At 38.5% G+C, this 20,259-nt stretch overlaps 1 protein-coding gene across 1 annotated transcript; it reads left to right on the forward strand.

Annotated features, from left to right (window-relative positions):
* Positions 1-1,743: 1,743 nt before the first annotated feature.
* LOC113133855 (solute carrier family 25 member 36-A-like) lies at positions 1,744-19,097 on the forward strand. The gene is made up of 7 exons (XM_026312843.1): positions 1,744-2,191; positions 4,639-4,803; positions 7,827-7,904; positions 9,832-9,932; positions 15,285-15,351; positions 15,494-15,783; positions 16,701-19,097. Exons 1-7 carry the CDS (start codon positions 2,151-2,153, stop codon positions 16,892-16,894), a joined length of 936 nt encoding a protein of 311 aa, XP_026168628.1. The 5' UTR covers positions 1,744-2,150; the 3' UTR covers positions 16,895-19,097.
* Positions 19,098-20,259: the final 1,162 nt, after the last annotated feature.

Here is a 20,259-nt window from a genome sequence, read left to right on the forward strand (position 1 = left end):
CTGTGTGAGGTACTGAGAATGAGGATCAGCACACATGCCAGCCTCTATCATTAGGTATCCCACCCCTCTGTTTTGTCAAAGTCCAACTGAAGTTAGGAGAGACTACTATTCTGGATGTGTGGGATGTCATGAGACGTGTTAGTGGACTTTGACACACACACAGAAATGCAACTACACGGTTTATTTACACACACTGCACATTTGGCATATTTGAGCTGTTAAATGGTTTTACACATATCTGCCATTAGAAAATAATATAACCTTTAAATAATAATGCATTTGTTAAATATTTTGCTGTATTACTCAGGTAATCTGTGTGTGTGTGTGTGTCTGTGTTGTGTTTCAGCATGCTGTCATAAAGGTAACAGTTACTGAGGCTGATCGAGGAGGTTTGGAACTTGGAGTCAACTGTGACAATGTGTTTGTTACTGTAGTCATTCTAATTTTGTAACTTAATTTGTGTATATACCTGCTTCAAATGTATTTATCTTGTAAATATATAGTAGATATTTTATATATTATTTCTTTAGTTGTATTGTTTTTCCCTCTTCATTTACTTGGTCAAGTACAGAAACCTGCTCAATGTATTTTGTCAGATGTGCAGATGTTTTGCAGTGCTATATATGGTGCTATAACATAACAGCTGTATTTATCAATTATCTCAAGCACCGCAGACAGAAAGGGAGAGTAACACCCCAAGAGCATGAGACAGACAAATAGAAACAGACGGATTGCGTAACTTATTCACAGCACCTTGGGTTCAATAAGTGTAACTGATTTGCTCCATTTCCATCTTGTGATCCTTGAAACTGTTAGCAGGAGTCCTCGTGAGCAATAATTCAGTTAAATGTTGTGATGCTCTCTTCTGAGGAAGATACTGACTTAGCCGTTTTGCCTTTCTCTCAATACAATTCATAATTTATTTCACATCCCCTGAAATACCAAACAAAATCAAAGTATTCACAGATTTTTATCATGGACTATTCTGTGTTAAACCCTGTGTTTATTTTTGTTGTTCTGGACTGTTACCTGATGCTCAGTAAAATTCTTACTGTAGTTTTAGGGTATTTCATTTTCGTTTAGTTTGGGTGTGTAATAAGAGGCATGCCAACCATTCATCTTTCACGAGATCACTCCTTCAGTACCATCCTCATGTCACAAGACAATATATATCCTCTCTAATGCAGGACATGATATTGCTAATCTTGACATGTGAAAAGTGGATGCACACCCATTCAAATCTTCATTACAGAATCATTAATTTAGTGCGGTCACCTGATTTTCTTTTTTTTTTTTTGTCTCTATCCATCTATCTATCTATCTATCTATCTATCTATACACAGTGACTTAACGCTGACTTACGCTGCTGCTAAATGTGGGCACCAAGTTAAAACTACATGACATATCAATAGACTTCATTGCACAGATGCCAACACCAAGTCCTTCGCCTTATTCCAATAGTTCATACAACTAAAGTTAGCCTGTTAAAAGGACAGCTACTTTAGCGTCCACAGAGAAATGTGCTGTTGTTAACTACTGGCAAATAGCTTCCATCTGGTCAGGGAGATAGTGTAGGAAACGCATTTTCGTATAGCTTGAGCATAAACATAATAGGGGTTTGATTCAATCAATGCTGAACATGTGAACACGGCATGATCAAGACAGTGAAAGTGACGTCATGGAGGCGGCTGACCAATAGGAGCGCCTGTTTTGCAGCCTATGATTGCTCAGTAAATACTATGAAGCTCTGCCTCCTTCCGCGTCGTTGCTCCGCAATGAACAGAGTAGAAAATCAAGACAGACGCGTGGATGTGTCACAAAACCTTTAGTTAGAGATATTGTTCTGCCTGCAGTTAATCTGGTGAGTACGTAGCTCACCGGTGTGTTTGGCTGAAAATAAGAAGCTATCTTTTTATTTACTAGAGAGGGAAGCTGAGCACGCTGAGAGACACAGAGGGGGTTTGTCGGCCCACTGCAGTCTGAATCACCGGAGACTCGCCCCATCGCTGGTTCATCACCGACGTCGTTCGTCCGCCGAGGTGCTTATCCCCTCGCAGGCAGAAACCAGCGGTGAAGGACGGGATTCAAAGCCCGTGTTGGACCCCCTGCCGCAGCCCCGAGGTGCGCTGCTTGGCAGAGCATGCTAAATAATGAGCCAAAGGGACACCCTGGTTCATTTATTCGCTGGAGGGTAAGTCAGACAGTGCATTTAATTTAGATATCAGGTTTGTTTTTAAATTTACGTGCACGACGTTGAAATGTGAGTGGTCGTCTGGTTTATCCAGCTAACGGTAGCCAGGCAGGGCCGTTTTTCTAAGCAGCGCGTGCATGTGCTAACGTTATAAACCGGCTAGTCTGTTACGCCAGTGTCAAATTAAACTTCCTGTAAATATTTCAAAATATTTATTTTCCCCGAGGAATATTAACAAGAATGTGAATTAGATGGTGCTTTTGAACTTCTATGTGGCTCCTTTTTCTCACCTGAGCATTTCAGTCCAGATTCTTTGTATATTTATATCGAGTTCTGTTCAATATTTAACGCCTTTATTTTGAAGCCAAACTAAATTAATTTCCGGGCTCATTATGGCTTTCTCCGGGTAACGTGACAAGATTTTGTTAGATCCACAGCAGGAATCACTCAATTTCTCCAGAACTTTTACCATTTTAACAACTCAAGAGATTAGTTAAAGAAAAGAAAAGAAAACAGTAAAACAAAACTGATTATTCTCTACACTTCCTTTCTTCATATTATCAAGTTGAAATCACATCATTTTTTGAGGGCGGTTGGATTGCGTAACACTTGAAAAATGTAGATGGAAAGTAATTTTAAGTGAAGTGATACTTCTGAAAACACGACGAGGTCACAACGTAAGGATAATGAAGTATGACTGCTTTAGGTTAACATGCTAAACCTGAAGGCCATACAATAGCTAGCAGGGGTTAGTTTTTACAGCGATACAGACAGACTTAAGTTGTTCATCAGAGAAAATCTAAACACATGTACAGCTTAGAAGTTTATTGACCCAGTAACATTATGGCTGCCTGTTTTTAATCCACTGTCTTTGGTTTCTCTGCCTCTTTTACCCGTTCTTTCATCTCTGCACCAAACTGTTGACTTTCAGATATGGTAACTGTTCTGGTATCTCTTGTCACATACTCAAAATTTGAAAACAACTAAAGTTGGATTGTTAGCCTGAGTAAGCAGAATTACTCTTGCTCTCCCCCAAAACCTTCTGAAAGCCTCAGCACAGTTTTTCCTCTCACAGCCACTGTGAGCTACACACTAGCAGTCAGCATAGCTCTGAAAGTAGGCTAAAGGTCACCTCTGCCTGTGAGTATGAATGTGGGTTGGCCTTCTAAAAGGTAAATATAGCTGGGGCTTCGCTAAAGAGACTGCAACTAGATTAATTCACTGCCAACAGCCACAACTAGTGTTCACGTTACCTGAGCTACATAATGTTTGTATATTTTTTCCCCACCATGATAATAAACAAGTATTTTGTGGCTTTGTGGTGGTTTGACTGTGAAGGCTCGTCTATACGAATCCTATCATGAAAAGCACTGAGCCTTTGGTGAAAGCAAAGAGGATCAACTACTGTGCATGTGTGGCACATGGACAGAACATTTTTTTTCAAATGATGAGTATCATTGGCTTTATATAAATAGTATATTACACCACATCAGGGCAATTGATCTTTCAGTGATATTTGACTGAGGTCTAGCCATTATATTTTTAGATAATGAGGGTGAAAGTAATTCAAATTGGATCAGCTTCAGTTTGTTTACATGGTGGCTTCAATAGAGTAGCAGTCAAAGTCTAGGTAACATAGTCACATGTTTCTTTTGTAAATTTGTAAGCGGTTATGCCTTTATTTACATTGTATGTGTGTGTGAGTTCACCCAGGTAGTTAGACAACAGTCTAATTTAAGATAAGATCTAAGATACCTTATCCTCAACTTAACTGAATATTTATTTATGTAGCTATCATTTTAACATAATCAAAGTTGCCCAAAACACTGAACAATATAAGGACAAAACAAGAAAAATACAATTGAAATACAGAATAAAGGTAATAAAATAGATGGCAATGATAAAAATCAGGGGTAAAAGTACACATAATGTCACCACCCTGGTATAATCACAATGTTAAAGCACAATGTTAAACTAATGGGCTTTTAGCTTAGATTTAAAAACGCCCAAGTCCATAATAATATGCAGTTCCAATGGTAAGGAGTTCCACAGCTTGGGCTACTTGCTCTTAACACCATATTTGCATTATGGAAAGAAAGGAGTTGTTTTAGTAGGTTTTAGACCATTTTCAGACTTAAAGACAAATAGTAGCAACTTATGATTAATTGTGCAATATGTAAAATGCAGGTAATCTGCATAACAATGAAATGATAATTCATTAATCATACACCCCAATGGCAGTAGATATATCAAAACCAATAAAGGGCAGAGGACCAAACACAAAGAAAGCTATAACACAAATGCTGTTTAGGATATATAAAGCCTTTTGTAGTTATTAACATATTTGTATTTTTATCTGTCATTTTTTGCTCAATTTCTGTCCCTTTCTTCTACTATTTTGTTTATGCACCCTTTCTTTCTTTACCACTTTCCTATTCCCTTCCTAGGTGTGGAGGCACAGTGGGTGCTATTTTAACTTGTCCTCTGGAGGTGGTGAAAACCAGACTACAGTCCTCCTCCATCACTCTCTACATCTCTGAAGTCCAGCTCAGCACCGTCAATGGAGGGAGTGTGGCCCGTGTTGCTGCACCAGGGCCTCTGCACTGTCTCAAGTAAGGAGAATGATGCTGAATATTAATTATACTTTATTAGGGATACTTTTTATGGTTAGCTATGATTTTACTATAAGAGCATATTGGTATCTTGGCAACATATATGAAATTATCAGCTTTTATTTTAATAGAAATATTGTCTGGAGTTTTGGAATATTGTCATTAAGCGTCACTGTTGTCACTGAAATTATTTCTTAGTAGCATCTTAGCTTTTTCAATAATTCTGTTTGTATAAAACAGCTGAAGTTTATATTTTAACATCCAAACTGTTAGTGTTTGCATAGTCAGCTCATGGTAAGTATAATACACCTAATATTATTTAAAATGAGGTAATATTTACAGTACATAAAATGTTATCACAAAATTTAAATCAGTAGTACAAAATACAAAGGTATATCTGCTTTGATAATATGTCAGCCAGGGGGAAAATTAGCATTTATTCTATTTAAGTTAAACCCTGATTCCTTACCGTAGACAGTCTGTGTTTGTTGTCACAGCAAGCGTCCATGTCATTTGGTGAATGTATCCATTGGCTGGTGATGACCAAACACTGCAGAATTAATCTATGATAATCTCCAGCCTATTAAAGCAAAATGAACCCTTAAGGCAAATTCATGATTTGTGTTGTGTTAAATTTGACTATATTTAAAGGGATTCCACGGTAACAATGAAACAGGCTGTTTGCGTGCTCTGTGTCAATCTGCTCTTCCTGTAAATTTAGATTTTACACTATCTGCCAACAGATATGCAGTTGATTCTTTGACTTATGTCACCATAACTAACAGCTTAAAATGGCAAAAGATCCTCTTAATTATGGATTTAGATGTCATCATTATAGTATGTGTTTCTCCATTTGCTCAAACAATTTGGGGATATGTGCTGAACTGGTGTGAAGCCTGTCAACATGCTGCTACAGGTTTAGCACCCTTCTTGTTCAGTTGTTAGGGAACAGGAGAATCCACCACCAAGTCTTGAGCAATGCATAAAAACCCAGCGATATATGTATTCCTATTAGTTGCAGCTGGAGCCCAAAAATAGGTGTTTAAAGAATCATTCTGACCTCAAAACCCTGAGACTGGTTTGGGTACTTTCTCTAAACAACTACTGGGAATTGGGTATAAGAAATTCATAATAAATTGTTCCTTTTTCCTGCAACATGATATGTCATATGTCCTTTCTTGTAGGTATAGTGGAAAATTACCAAAGAGGTGAGAAGTGAGAATGTAGGGGAATTTGACATTGGTTAGATGTTTAGTTGGAACCTACTTAAAGCCACTGTGGCTGGATACTTGTAATAAATGTTGGACACTGAGGGATTAATAGTGAAGTAAATATTCAACGTGGCTACAGGGCTCTACTTCTGTTCTCTGGTAACCTATTTCTGTGACCGTCACAGAGCATGTCACGCAGGGTTAAACATACTGCATAATGCATAGGCTGGTGTGTTTGAATTTTCCACTGCTTGAATTATGCTTGAATTTATCATTTAGCAAATTGTGATTCTTGGATAATCCTTGTGTTTTGTGCCATATGTCAGAAATACTTTTTTTTTTTTTTTTTTTTTTAAATGTGTGCTTGAACCATGAAGTTTAGATTTGCTAGTATGTGTAGGCAAAATGCCAATCTACAAGTGCTCATTTATCAGCAGGTTAACCTAATTTTCTTACCTGTAAAGCTAAAACAATGTGCGTTCAGGATTGTTGGCTTTCTCGGCTTGCCTGCCTCATGAATGCTGTTAATGATTTCCTTGGGCACTGGACTCATGCTCTCTTTTTAGAGATTGCAGCTAATCTGAGCATTGTTATGGGCTCAAAATTGTTCTTGTGGTGACACAAACCATGTTCCTGTCTTGTCCTTGAGATAAACAGCCACTAGCAGAAACTGGACACTGCCGTTACACAATAGTGTGTTAAGGTTTACCTCTGTGTTCGTGAGTGTATATCATGTACTGCAAATTTATTTTGAGTGGTAGTATTCAGCTACATCTCTATGAACAGATGTGGCAAAATCCCACAGCCAGAGTACAAAAGGCACAGTCCTCAAATCCACATGCTGAACAAAATATATAGGTGCTCCAAGATCGGTGCTATTTCTTGTTTGGTGGTGTGGAACAGTGCAAATCTGAACACCTGGAATTTAATCTACTCTAATCTACCCGAAAGGTCAATTTTATTATCTTATCCTCCCCAATTTCTTTTCTTTTTCTTACTTTTTTTTTGTTTACTTGGTGATTCTCTTAGAATATACTTTCTATCACAGTTTACATAAAAATGTGCAACATAGCGAGGTGAACTACAAGCCATGCTCATTCTGAATGAGGAAACTGGGTTAGGTTAGAGACAGATCAGCTTGGGTGACAACAGAAAACAAACATAGCTATCATGGATCCATCACTATAAACACTACTGCTGCAAGGGCATGTGATTTATTTTGGGACTTCAAGTATGTTGACAGGACCCTGTGCACAATGTCAGGCCCTGGAAGAATGCCCAAGGAGTTATAATTTACTGGTCCATTTGTTTACAGTGCCCTCATCAGATACAAATTTAGCTCCAAACAGATATGCCAAACTGAATGCTGTCTCTGATCTTTTTGTGGGCTTCCATTGTATTTTTCATTATATAAAACTGTTGTCTTATTTCATAAACGATCATGCTTATTATTGTGATTGTAATACCAAGACTTAAATTAAAATGAAAAACACTGCAAGCAGAAACGCTTGCACTTTATTGGTACACATTCTGAATTAAAAGGCAATGAAGAAATAGTTAGGCTGAATCTACATGTGCACCCTCTGGACCTATAGACTGAACCCTTGCAAACACACACACACGCTCTGTGTGTCCAATTTAGTAAGTAAAGTGCCTGTTAAGTCTGGCTAAGTCAACATCTGCATGCATAACCAAGGCATCCTTCTGTCCAGTCATCCAGCCAGGCATCTGATTATTTGCCTAATGGAAATGCACTGTGCAACTAATACATTAGGTAAAATGTTTAATGAAAAAAATTTCTGTTTTTTCCAGGTTAATTCTGGAAAGAGAGGGACCCCGTTCACTCTTCAGAGGACTGGGACCCAACCTCATAGGTGTGGCACCTTCCAGGTATGTACATATATACGGAACTGTGGGTGTGTTGTATGTTTTCCCTACATACTTTAGCCGTTATGGCAAGGGTGTCTTAAGTGATGCCAAAAAGATCTGCTGAAAAAGGTAATAAAGCCAAACGTAAAAGAAAGGAAGCCACCTACACCTGTATATCTGACACAGTCTTATTCACTGAAATCTGTAATGCTTATAAAAAGCCGTCAGGTTGGAGCACAGTTATCAGCACTACCATGAAACTTTGTCAAAGAACAAAGGAATTTCAGCATCATTTACTTTACACATTATTTGAAACTTGGGCACCCATTTTTGTTGAGAAATGTATTTGCTTCTATTAGATATCCTTTTTTTAAGTATCCAGCTCATTCAGAGCTTTGGTTTGCACCATTACTTTGAGGTCACAAACAAGAATGAACTGACAGAAATGCAAAGAACAAATGCGAAGTTTATGATTCAAATCCTTGCGGAAATGAGCGAGTTCCCTCTTTTTTTTTTTTTTTTTAAGGTTAGCTGGTTAGCGTTATGTAACAGCTTGGAGCCAGTCAGTTAAAGTCTTACTGAAACGAATGCAGCAGATGAGACTGGGTCTTGTCATGTGACTGTTGTGTGTTATTACAGTGGAGTTTCTATACTGAGACCCTTTGTGTCTAATCCCCCTCCCTGATCTGTCTACTTTACATCACATGGCCATCGTCATTCTCTTCCCTTTGGTTCGTTGTGGTGTCTGTCTCTCTATCTGAGTCATTCTTGCCTTACTCATATTCTCTTGCTCTGTCTCTCCTGCCATGTTTGATAACATTGCTTGTATTAATTCAAAACTGTTCTGTCCTCTGGGTCTTTTATTATATATGCTGTTTCACTCTGTGTGGCTCAGACTCAGGTAATAATACCCTTCTGGGAGTGTGAGTATGCATATTTTTGTCAGTGCCTTGGACTTTTCCACCTTTTCTACTTATGACAGTTATAAAAAACTGTGCTATAACTGACAACATATGGACCTTCTTGCTGTTTTATGTAGTACTTGAATACTGCTTTCCAATATTCCTTTGTTTTTGTAGTGTCAAATTTAATTTATTATATATAATTGTCCCACCACTTCACTGAAGTTTTATTACACTTGTGAACTGTATACTTGTTAAAATATGCATATGCATATTTTTTTTTTTTGTCAGAGGTGCACAACTAGCATAAGAAAGACATGCATGCACTTTGGCACTCAGACAGACATACCAATTTGAGCATATCTTGAGGAGTAAAGAGGGAAAAGGCTAAATGTAAACCCATAAAAAAATCTTTTGATGCTAATGAGAGCACTGTCCACTGCACATGCTGTTTGCATTCATTAGCAACACGTGTGCTAATGAATGCAAACAGCTTGCACCAGCAACATCTCTCATTACATATGAGAGCTGCATATAAACACTGTGACCCAGCCACATATTTTATCTGCAGAACAACATGACCATGTTGTGGATTCAAGCCCTCAATTCAGAACAGGGATAGGAAAGAGAGGTCATTTGGTTTAATCCACCTCAGCAGAAATGTTGACTAAATCCTGTGATTTTTATTTAGTGAGGAGCAGCGAGAATCATGGGAGATAAAGCTCCTACAGAAGCCTGGCATTAGACTGAGAGGCACAGGCACAGAAACTCCTCTCACTGGTGTGCTTTTTCTATGGCATATTAGCTGGGCTTAACTCTATCCTGATGGATGCCCTCATGTGCAAATCAGATAGGTTTATTTCAGGCAATTGTAATAACATTTTCATATCTAAATATGTTTGAAGTTGTTAATTTAACATTTAATGCTCCTTTTTACATTTTAATGGTGTCATTATGAATGATGATCATTCATTTTTAGTGCTTTTATTCCTTAATAGTCTTTTTTTTTTTTTTTTTTTTGTACCTCATTGTGCTTTTTGCCACAGGGCGATCTACTTTGCAGCCTATTCAACAGCCAAGGAAAAGCTGAATGGGGTGCTGGAGCCAGACTCTACCCAGGTGCACATGGTGTCAGCTGGTATGGCAGGTAACGATGGCTCCTTCTACCCCTCCCTTCTGTCTGGCGCTGTCTGGTATAATCTGCCTGTTTGTCTGTCAGTCTGCCTGGGTAGTGTAAATCACTGATGGGTTTTATTGGAAAAAGAAAAACATATTAAAAAATTATTCAGTTTGTCATCATCAGACAGTTTTAATTTATCTCCTCATCTTTTCTCACTATTTGAGGTATCCCAAAGTTTCACTTTATTTTCTTCACATTCAACCCCCCCATCCCCCCTTTCCATATACATGTGTGAGTTGGTTAGATCTTCACAAATTTGAAAACTTGTGAATACCCAAAGCATGCTAAAGACAACTTATAATTGCTATTATATGTATAACAATATTAAATATAAAAAACAGGGTTTTGATCAGAAAGCACAATTTAAGACTCTCAGGATCAAACTGACCTTGACCTGACACCAGCCTCATTCTGTTTACTGTGAGACCAGGCCATTAAAAATACATTTATCCATAATGTTATTTCAACAACCAAATTGTTTCAAAATAAAGTATTAATGTCTCATCTGGCATTTAACAAAACTAGATAAGAGGTCCAGTCCCTACTTTTTGTGAGTATGCCGTTTCTGTAAATACACTCACCCACCCAGACAGACCAGTATCTTGTCTCTTCGTGGTGGCGTAAACAAGCCATGTATAACAGAGGAGATAAACTCTTATGTTAGCACTGTCAGAAATGTAATCACTAAAGCCAGAAGAGATGCAGCAGCCAGACAGTTTCAGGCTGTAATGTGCCACTGATGGCATTAATTTGACAACCACGCTATTAAAAAAGAACAAAGCTTCATGGTCCTCAAAGTTTAGGTTGTGCTTTCCTCTTCCCCTAGCCCCATTGTCCCTCATTCCCTCCATTATGTTCTTCTTCCCCTTCTTCTCCTCGTTTTATTCTTTCATTTTGAGGCCTCTCCTGAGGACTCTGTAAATGGTTTAACATCCCAGTTGTTACTTAAACAGTGTGGTCTGGGCCCCCTTCTTTGCTCTGTGTGTATAGAGGAGAGAGCACGGTCCTCAAAGGTCAACCGGGGCCCCTGGCACTCGGGCGGACACGTCAGGTAGCACCCCATTTCTTTACACTGGTATGATGAAAACCATGGTGATTTTTATATTAATATTAGAAAATTCACGATAAACATTTGTAATGATAATACCATTGCTTATGGCAATGTGTTTGCTGCTGGTTTGTAGTTTTAGGCTCTCATAAGGTTATGTTCTTGCTTAGTCTTGACACACAACTCCCCACTTCCTCGTAGCCTGTTGTTCTGCTCCATCAACATGGTAAAGTTAAAGTAATGACACATAACTGTGGATTTTATGTTGTCAGCACAGAAGAAATGCTAACCTTGTCACTGCTACAGGAGATTGTGATCGATGTGCTCCATTTTGTATTTTGTCATCATGCCTCATGACTGCCTCAGTATTTCTTTTCAAGGAAAACTGGTATCAGTTCAACATCCACTATTTTGACATTATTTCCCTTTTTAAAATCAGTTAAACATCCTTAACTGTTTTCTCTCAATAATACTGCCACCAAGTTAAAAAGTACAAATTAATGTGGATAAACTGAAGTGCAGACACAGGTAATAGTTATGTTATATAAACTTAAAACAACTTACAGAAGAGGACCAGGAGCCTTTGATACAAAAAGCTTTGAGGATAGTATTTTCTTCATATTACATTTCTTCATCAGCATGGATATATACAGGCTAGGATAAATAACAAGACCTTTGCCCATAAGCCACATGTGCTGGAACTACACAGATGTCTCATTGTCTTTCAGATACGCACATTTCCATATTATATCCCCCTAGTGTGTCAGTCCTGAGAAAGAGCAGAGCAGATTTGAGAAAGCCGTATGGACTGAATAACTACATTTTACATGGATGATGGATAATTGTTTCCAGTTTTGTAAAGAAATTTTGTGGAGTCACTGTCTCCCATGCCCTCCCTACTATGAATCTGTGGGCCTCCTTGCACTCGGCGAGTCCCACTCCTTCATTTAAGACTTATTTTCCCTCCCAGCATTTAATCTAAAGAATGCTTGAGTATAGGCCCAACTTCTCTGTGGAGGATTTGTATGTGCGGATAGAAAGCTCATAATGCACAATACGCAGATCTTCCCATAAGTTCACATCATGGGCTTACCCTCTGTAGGGCTGCACAGCTATCTGCTTAATGCCTTATCTAAATTCCAAACAGGTCAGGTTGACTTCCTTTACCAGTGATATTTGTTACTTGATGCTGCGTCACAGACTTTTGTTAACATCTTGCTTGTCTTCTTAGGCTTATATGAATACATGTGGTAAACAAAGCTCCCTTCAATCTATGTTTCTGTGTACATTAGTGGTTCAAAGGAAAAACTTGTGATAAAATAAACATTTTTAATGTGCAGATTTTTTTCTCTATGCTAGTTGTCAGTCTGCACAATTCATCCTATTAACATGACCTTGGTAATAAGTTGACTATAGTGTTAGCAATTTTAATTATCTCTGTTTTACTTTCCATTATTATGAATCTTAAGTATATATTTTTTAGAATTTTAAGTGTTTTCTGAAAATAACTCCTTCACAATGACACAATTTACTTTACATGCAAAGAGATTTTTATTAGGGATGCACCGAAATGAAAATTCTTGGCCGAAACCAAAAACCGAAAAAGAGGAAACCAAGGCCGAAAACCGAAACACCGAAAGAAATTATGCCAATTATTAGTACCATTGCATTTATGGCTATGGTTGTGTACTAACTTTACTAAAATCAAGGCATTGCAATTGCATAAATTAATATTAAAGTTTCAAAGAATAAATCAGTTACAAATTATGCAAATATTTATTTAGCACATTGCAACAATGCAGTGAAGTAGCGATCGGAATGTTTGGATTTCAGGTGATAAATTAAACCCGACGTGGAGAAAGTCTTTGCAGATGCACCCCCTCTTGAAATTTCGGCATTACATGTTTTGCAAATCGCTGTCCGTGGGTCTTTCTCAGATACACTGAAATACGTTCACACCGCAGACATGTTGCTTCAGACAAGCACGTGCAGGTCGCGGTTTCTGTTTGCATCATCACAACATTTCGGCCGTAATGTTTCGGTGATAAAAGTCTTTCGGGCCGAAAACCGAAAATTTTCGGTGGCCGTATATTTGGTGCATCCCTAGTTTTTATGTTATTTTTAAATTTTTCCCAGTTTTTCTGAATCATTTTTAGACCCAAAAGGTGTTTGGAACTGAGTTATTTCACCATCAGTATTATATCATCATATATTTAGAAAACGTTTTCCTAACTCCTTTCATTAGCATTGTCCACAGCTTGGAGTTGTTTGCACACAACGACAAGGTTAGCATTTCCACCTGCCTCTCTATTTTTTTCCTCTTTATTATCTCATTTCGTTAATAAGCCTTTGATTTAGTATTTTCTCTAACATATGTTGAATATAAACTGATAGACTTCATAAAAATTATGAAGAACACCACCTCAAGTTAATTTTCTACCTTTGTATTTGTTGTTTTACTTTGCTCTGGTGAGATGGAGCTGGAGTTTTGGATTGGCTTGGCTTCTTCATTTAACTCAACACATAAGAGTAAATTAGAGGGATGGGACTTAGATGGGGTTAGTTTGGGGAATGATTGGAGAGGTCAGTCCTTTGCCTCCTGGTTCTTCTCCATCTCCCTGTTCATAAAGTGGGTTGGGGAGGTTGGTGGGGTTGGGGGTGGATGTGACTGCTGCTTGTGTGTGACTGTGGTACAGAAAAGCCTGTGTCTATTTTAGGGCTTTACTGTAAAGCTTTCACCCCTGCGTGATTGGGTGGGAGACCCCCGCCATCTGAGCCCCCCATATCTGCAGGCTACTAACTGCAGCGGGGAGGAGCTGGAGGAGCTTTGCCCCTCCCCCGTGAGTACACGCCATAGACGCTACTTCCTTCTACTTCCCTCTTTTTTCTTCTTCTCCTTTTTTTTTTCTTCTCTTCCTCTCTTCAACAGACCTGTGTCATCCTCTCTTCTTCACTCTATGTCTTAACATAGGGCTCTGTTGCATTGACACATTAGATGTGACTCAGGTCTCTTTATAGTCTTGCCCTTGTCTTAGCTCTTTTCTGCAAATGCCCATGCTCTATTTCTCTGATACATAATTTTTATCGCACTTTGTGTCCAGTCATAATGACACAATGTGCTGATTAACTTCACATTCTGCATATCAAACTTTTGCATCTACATATTGTCTACTGTTTCTATTTAAGAAAAACACAACATAGTATTGTCGCTTATAAACAACTCAAACTGAACATATTTACACACATTTGCTTAATATACTGTGCACAAAAGTTTGAAAAAAAGTGTGTCACTGAGATTGGCTGTGAACGCAGATGGAAATAAAGAAAAAGGTTCCATTAGGGACTAAATGGTCCACTAAATTCTACATCAGATACTTTCCACTTGAGTCCTGTTGAATAATTGAAGAACCTCTTCCAGAAACCGTCTTGTTTTTCTCTGCTGTAGTAGCTGGGCTTGTGGGGCTAGTATCAGGCCACCAGCTTGCCCACAGTGTCATAAAATTAACACAAAAACATGATGAATAAGGGAAGCATTCAAAACATTGTCCAAACTAAGAATCAAACCCACTGTGTTTTGAATTAAAATTCTGTAATAGCAGATTTTCTTGTCAAAAACAAAAATGCAGTAGTCACTTGTGTATTTCGAAGCACATTGAAAGTGTAATTATATTTAAAAAAAAAAAAACAAAAACAGACCGCCTCTGTAAGCTCTTAGAGATGAGCTTATGCTCTAATTGCATATGATTTTCATTACAACTACAAGAGCTCTCATTAGCATTTGAAAGAAATGAATCAGACTACAGTATAATAACAATCTGCTACACTCAAAAGCCTAAAATGACTTTGCTGCTTGACCTTATTTCCCAGTGTTTGCAGTTAGACATTCTGATGAGTTAATAAATGTAGAAAATAAAACTCTCACAGCTCAGAGGTGCTGCCTTCATGCACTGTTTTTAGATGCTTCAGGAAGAGAGCTGTTTGGTTTACATACACCTTGAGTAGCATTTCACTTGAAAAGGATCAGTGTGAATAGCACATGAAAGTGCATGCATATGTTTGTAACTCAATGTTTTTCCCCCAAAATATTAATATAAACAGATCTTGAATTTATTTATAGAGCAATTCTGTGTTAACATATAGCTCATCAACATGATCCTGTTTACTGAAGTGCTTGCTCACTGTCCTATTGAATATTTAGTGTAGATGGTTAGACTGTCTTCTTCCAAGTGTCTCTGCATCTGTCTGAACCTCTGACCTCCTGAATTTCCCAGGGTTCACCGCCATCACAGCCACCAATCCCATCTGGCTGGTCAAGACCCGTCTGCAGCTGGACTCTAGGTAAGGAGCTGTTAATATAGCCTTAACATCATAAGTCTTGAAGCTGCAGTGGAATGGGTTATTAGCTTTCCTAAAATAATAAGAGCAATAAGAATGCTAATAATGTTCTTACACTTTGATTAAAAAAACTTTGTAATTCCAGAAACCGTGGTGAGCGGCGAATGAATGCATTTGAGTGCATACGGCGGGTGTACCAGATGGACGGCCTGCGAGGTTTCTACAGGGGCATGTCAGCTTCATATGCTGGCATATCTGAGACTGTTATCCATTTTGTCATCTATGAGAGCATCAAGCGAAAACTACTGCAGTCCAAGGCCCATGCTAGCATGGATGAAGAGGAGGAGTCTGTTAAAGATGCCTCAGACTTTGTAGGCATGATGCTTGCGGCAGCCACTTCCAAGACCTGCGCCACCTCCATCGCCTACCCTCATGGTAATCTATTGTCTCACTCAAAGGATGTGATGTGTTTTTCTTATTAACAAATCCCATATCTGAAAACAGATCACTTTCATTTTGTAATTTTCAGTAGGGTGTTGTAGTTTTTATTAAACATCACTTAAAGAGAAGTGAAAAATCACATATAATTGTGCTACTAAATATGTATAGTATAGGAGGGACCAACTCACAATCAGCTACTGTGCCCATGTCCACTGCACTGAGGGAACATGGCTGGTAGTGCGGTTTTAATGGACAAGGTTGGTCTGTGACACATGAAAATGAAATATCAGACAATGCTTGTTATTTTGGTCTTATGGTCTTACATGGCATTTGGTGACAATAATAAAAATGTGGTATATTACCAGCCTTGTACTTTTAAAAGAAAACACTATTATTAGTTTTCTCTTTATAATTGTCTTGACATTTTTGTAAACACATAATCTTGAATGTAGCTTATTAAAACTGGAATACCTTGTCAAACATTAGCAATATCAAGACTCCATAAAATACTGGGATGTAAAAATGGGGCATTTTATCTTTGCCTATTTCTCCCACATTTGTACTGTTATGTTCAAATCTTCAATTTGAGCTTGTTTCTCTGTTTTTACAACATTGAATAACTGGCCAGACCAATTTCCACTGCAGTTTTACAGTTATAAGGAAAGAAATCCTTCACAGAAGAGGGGGACTACTCAATTTTGTGTAGCTGTATGAGGTCTGAGTAGACAATACAGTGATAAGGCCAGTTGAAGGACAGTTGGTATACCAAGAGATGGATCAATTTCATTAAAAAAAATTACCCTAAGGGTGTTGGATATGACAATTTTGACATAGGGAGACACCCATAGGCAAACATATAGGGGCAATTAGTGTATCTAACAATATGTTCTTCCTCTGCTCTGAAACTGCAGAGGTGATCCGAACACGGCTACGAGAAGAGGGCAGCAAGTACCGCTCCTTCTTCCAAACCCTGCTTACAGTACCCAGAGAGGAGGGGTACCGGGCTCTATACCGCGGCCTAACCACCCACCTTGTCAGACAGATCCCCAACACCGCCATCATGATGTGTACCTATGAAGTGGTGGTCTACCTGCTTGGATGTTAGCCCACCAGGCTTGTCTCCTTCCTGTTTAAAGAAGGAGACAACAAATCACTGAGAAGGATTCCCTTTGGAGAGCGAGGAAAAAATGGAAACCAAAGGAAAATTGAAGAAACTCTAGTGGACCAGGAAAGGACAAATGGAAAACACATGAAGGACAGGAAGGACGAAGGCCCTCTCCTTATGGTATCAGCACCACCAGCTCCAGTTCCCTTTATTAGACTGCTGGAGCAGATAGAGGGTGCAGTTTCCAGAGGGGGTGTAATATGGGTAGGGAGAGATGGGGAGCACTGACTGTACACAGACTGTACCTCTGAAGAAAAAGATTGAAGCGCATTTCAGTGGCCTTAACAGACAAGGTTTTTAGTTTGTTTCCTTCTCTTTGAGTGAAGAGTAAAAACAGCCTTTTTCACTCATAGAGATGATTTTGTGTAAGGGGAATGCTTGGAGGCAGCTGAACTTGACAGGAAAGATGACATTGAAATGTAGGTCAGTTTCAATAATCCAAGAATCTCGACACTCTAAACTATTCATCTGCACTTGTCTGTACTTGCTCCATATGTGAACACTGTATGATTATTTCAGTGGCCGTTAACAAATATTCATTGAAGGGAGTATGTCAGAAACCCGTATTTATTTGAAACAACTGTCAGCCTGCTTTCAATTCACATAAGCCACCTGTTCTTTGCACTACAGAAAGCGCGGCTTCAAACATTCCCCTCTGAACACTGCAGCCGACCCCCACGTGGCCCGGTGTTCATGCACAGCAGCGCACACTCACTGGCCAAATACATCAAAACAATGATGAGCTCGTGATGGGCTGTCACTCAGACACATGCCTAAGACAATAGCTGATGTTAATAAGGGTAGATTGAGAAGCTGACCTTCTTCAGTGTTTTATTCCTCTACAACTCAGTGCCTGGCAGCCACAAGCTTTGGCTTGAGTTGGCCTTCAGCGCTGACAGGTTCTCTGTTAAAACTGAAATACAATCTGCATACAAGGCCAGGTTCTTCCTGCACTCAGTCACTGCTTAGGATTTTAAAATCTTGTGTTAAAACATGACACCAGTGTGTTCTTTTTAAAATGTGAACTGAGTGACTGTCCAAAAGGTACCAGTATTACATATCTAACATTAGAGTACCACTACTTGAATTTAATGTGACAGGTCGAGGACACGCTGGAGTGGGAGAGTGTTAATGGAGTTTCACCGTCGCCCTATAGCGTGCGTGTGTGTGTGTGCGTGCTTGTGTGTGTGTGCGTGTGTGTGTGCACTTTCATGTTAGTCACTTTCATCGTATAACTAACCCCGTATAATAAATATCAGCTCCAAATTTCCCTCCACTAACTATTAATCCTGCAGGACACTGGTGGGAGTGTGAAAAGGCTCCTGTGCGATACTGGGAACTTTTATTCCCGCTCTCTTGTCAGTCCTTCCTTCCAGTGGCTTCCATCCAACCTGATAACATGCACTTTTGTGTCCTTTTAAGGCTTGTGCTTTGCTGTTTGGACAGTTTAAACTTGTACATTGTAAAAGAAAAAAAAAGTGTTACTGTATATCAGAGTGGTATTTTGCAAAACTGTTCTTACAACAGATTTATTGTACAGTTTAGAGTTTTAGAGTAGTTGTGAAGGATGTTCATATGTGTTTATATGATATAGATACTGTGTATGCATATTGTATATTTCTTTCTTAGACCCATGATGATCATGCTGTATTTTGCATTTAACATGAACTGTATTGCTATTGCTTGAATGACTTTTCCTAAAGTTCTCTGTGTGTTTACCCTGTGTTTGTTGCTGTAAGCTGTCTTACAAACATTTGTGCTCATGTGAAAGTTAACAAATGCTTCAGGACAAATACTTTCATGAAAGTATTTGTCCTGAAGCATTGCTTACAGTTTACAGTTTTTGGTTTAACAAAAAAAAAAAAAAAAAGTGTTTGATTTTGCAAAGTTAAGATGTTTCTGTCATTTGTGGTGTTTACATTGTTTCATGCTTTCTGTCAGATTGTTTTTGGTTCTCTTAGCAACATGTTTTGGATATCAAGATGGATGTGTTGTTAATGTGTGAGCTGAAGAAATGCAAACTGCACAGAGTACCACAGTGACTTGGGATGGTTAAACCAAATCTGAAAGGGACAGAAATTGCTAAACTAATCTGTTACTAAACAAGGCTGTTGGATTTAACACAATAAATGTTCTCCCTGAAGAGATCAGTTCATTAATTTCACATGGTAGACGAAGATATTTCTTCCTCAAAAAAAATGTTTTTCACAAAATGTGAAATTCTGTATGAGTTTCTTCAGTGCTCATTTTCCCCTCCTTGTTGCAGTATCATTTCAGAAACAAAATTTGGTGGTGTAACTGTATTAACTATTGATTCTTTTCTCCTTTGTTGTGTTGCTAATCCACAGTTGCTGTTGGTGCTTAAACCATTGATTTTAATTAATGTCTTTGCTTTCCTATCAAACACTAATAGCTTTTCTGTCTTTGCTTCATGCAGTAATTCTTGAGGTCAAAATTACTAAAATGTGACATGAACAGACAACTGGACAAACAGTGCAAACATTTCACTTTATTTTTTACTGCTCATTTGAGTGTCTGTATGCAGTTCGACATTCTTATCCTGTATATGCTTGGGCATGATGCAACATTAAGCAGCATTGAATGAAACATGGAAGACTGTTTTGTTTTTTGTTTTGTTTGCCCACACAGTCCTTCATGTATTTTGTGTTTGTTTGCATTTTAAACACAAAAGTAAATAAAAAAAAAAAAGTCCATGAATAAATATTCATCCATCAAACTAAAATATGACTATACCTGTTGTGGAACAAAGTCTGTATCTACCTACTGGCACCATCAGGAGGAGCTAAATGCCTTCTTTTCTAAAATGTAGTTACATGTCGTAATTAACACTTCCATCAGTTAAACAAGTTGGCTATGAAAAGGAGATCCTACACACACACACACACACACAGTTTTGCACACTTATCTGGCAGGGCTCATAGGTCGACAGTTTGGATACGCTCCATTTGGTTGTGCTTCTCATGTAGCGGCACGGGTGGAGAAACACAGGTGGTGCAGCACACAAGGTACCTGATGTGATGCTGATCTTCATCATCTGATAAACAATGAATGGTCATTTGAGAAAAGCAGTTGTAGGTGTCCTTGTTGAAGAAATATGGTAGGATGGAATCTGAAAAATGCTTTGTAAGCCCACATTTACTGTATGTCTTTTCATTATCCAACACAATCTCTGCTTTTGAAATACTTCAAATAATATAACTGGCTGCATTTCTATTATTGAAAACTGTCCAACGAGCAATGGTTTTACATAATTAAGGTCAAGGAATGAACTGTCAATCTTTTCA

Source organism: Mastacembelus armatus, chromosome 17 (genome assembly GCF_900324485.2).
Source record: "Mastacembelus armatus chromosome 17, fMasArm1.2, whole genome shotgun sequence".
NCBI classification, from domain to species: domain Eukaryota; kingdom Metazoa; phylum Chordata; class Actinopteri; order Synbranchiformes; family Mastacembelidae; genus Mastacembelus; species Mastacembelus armatus.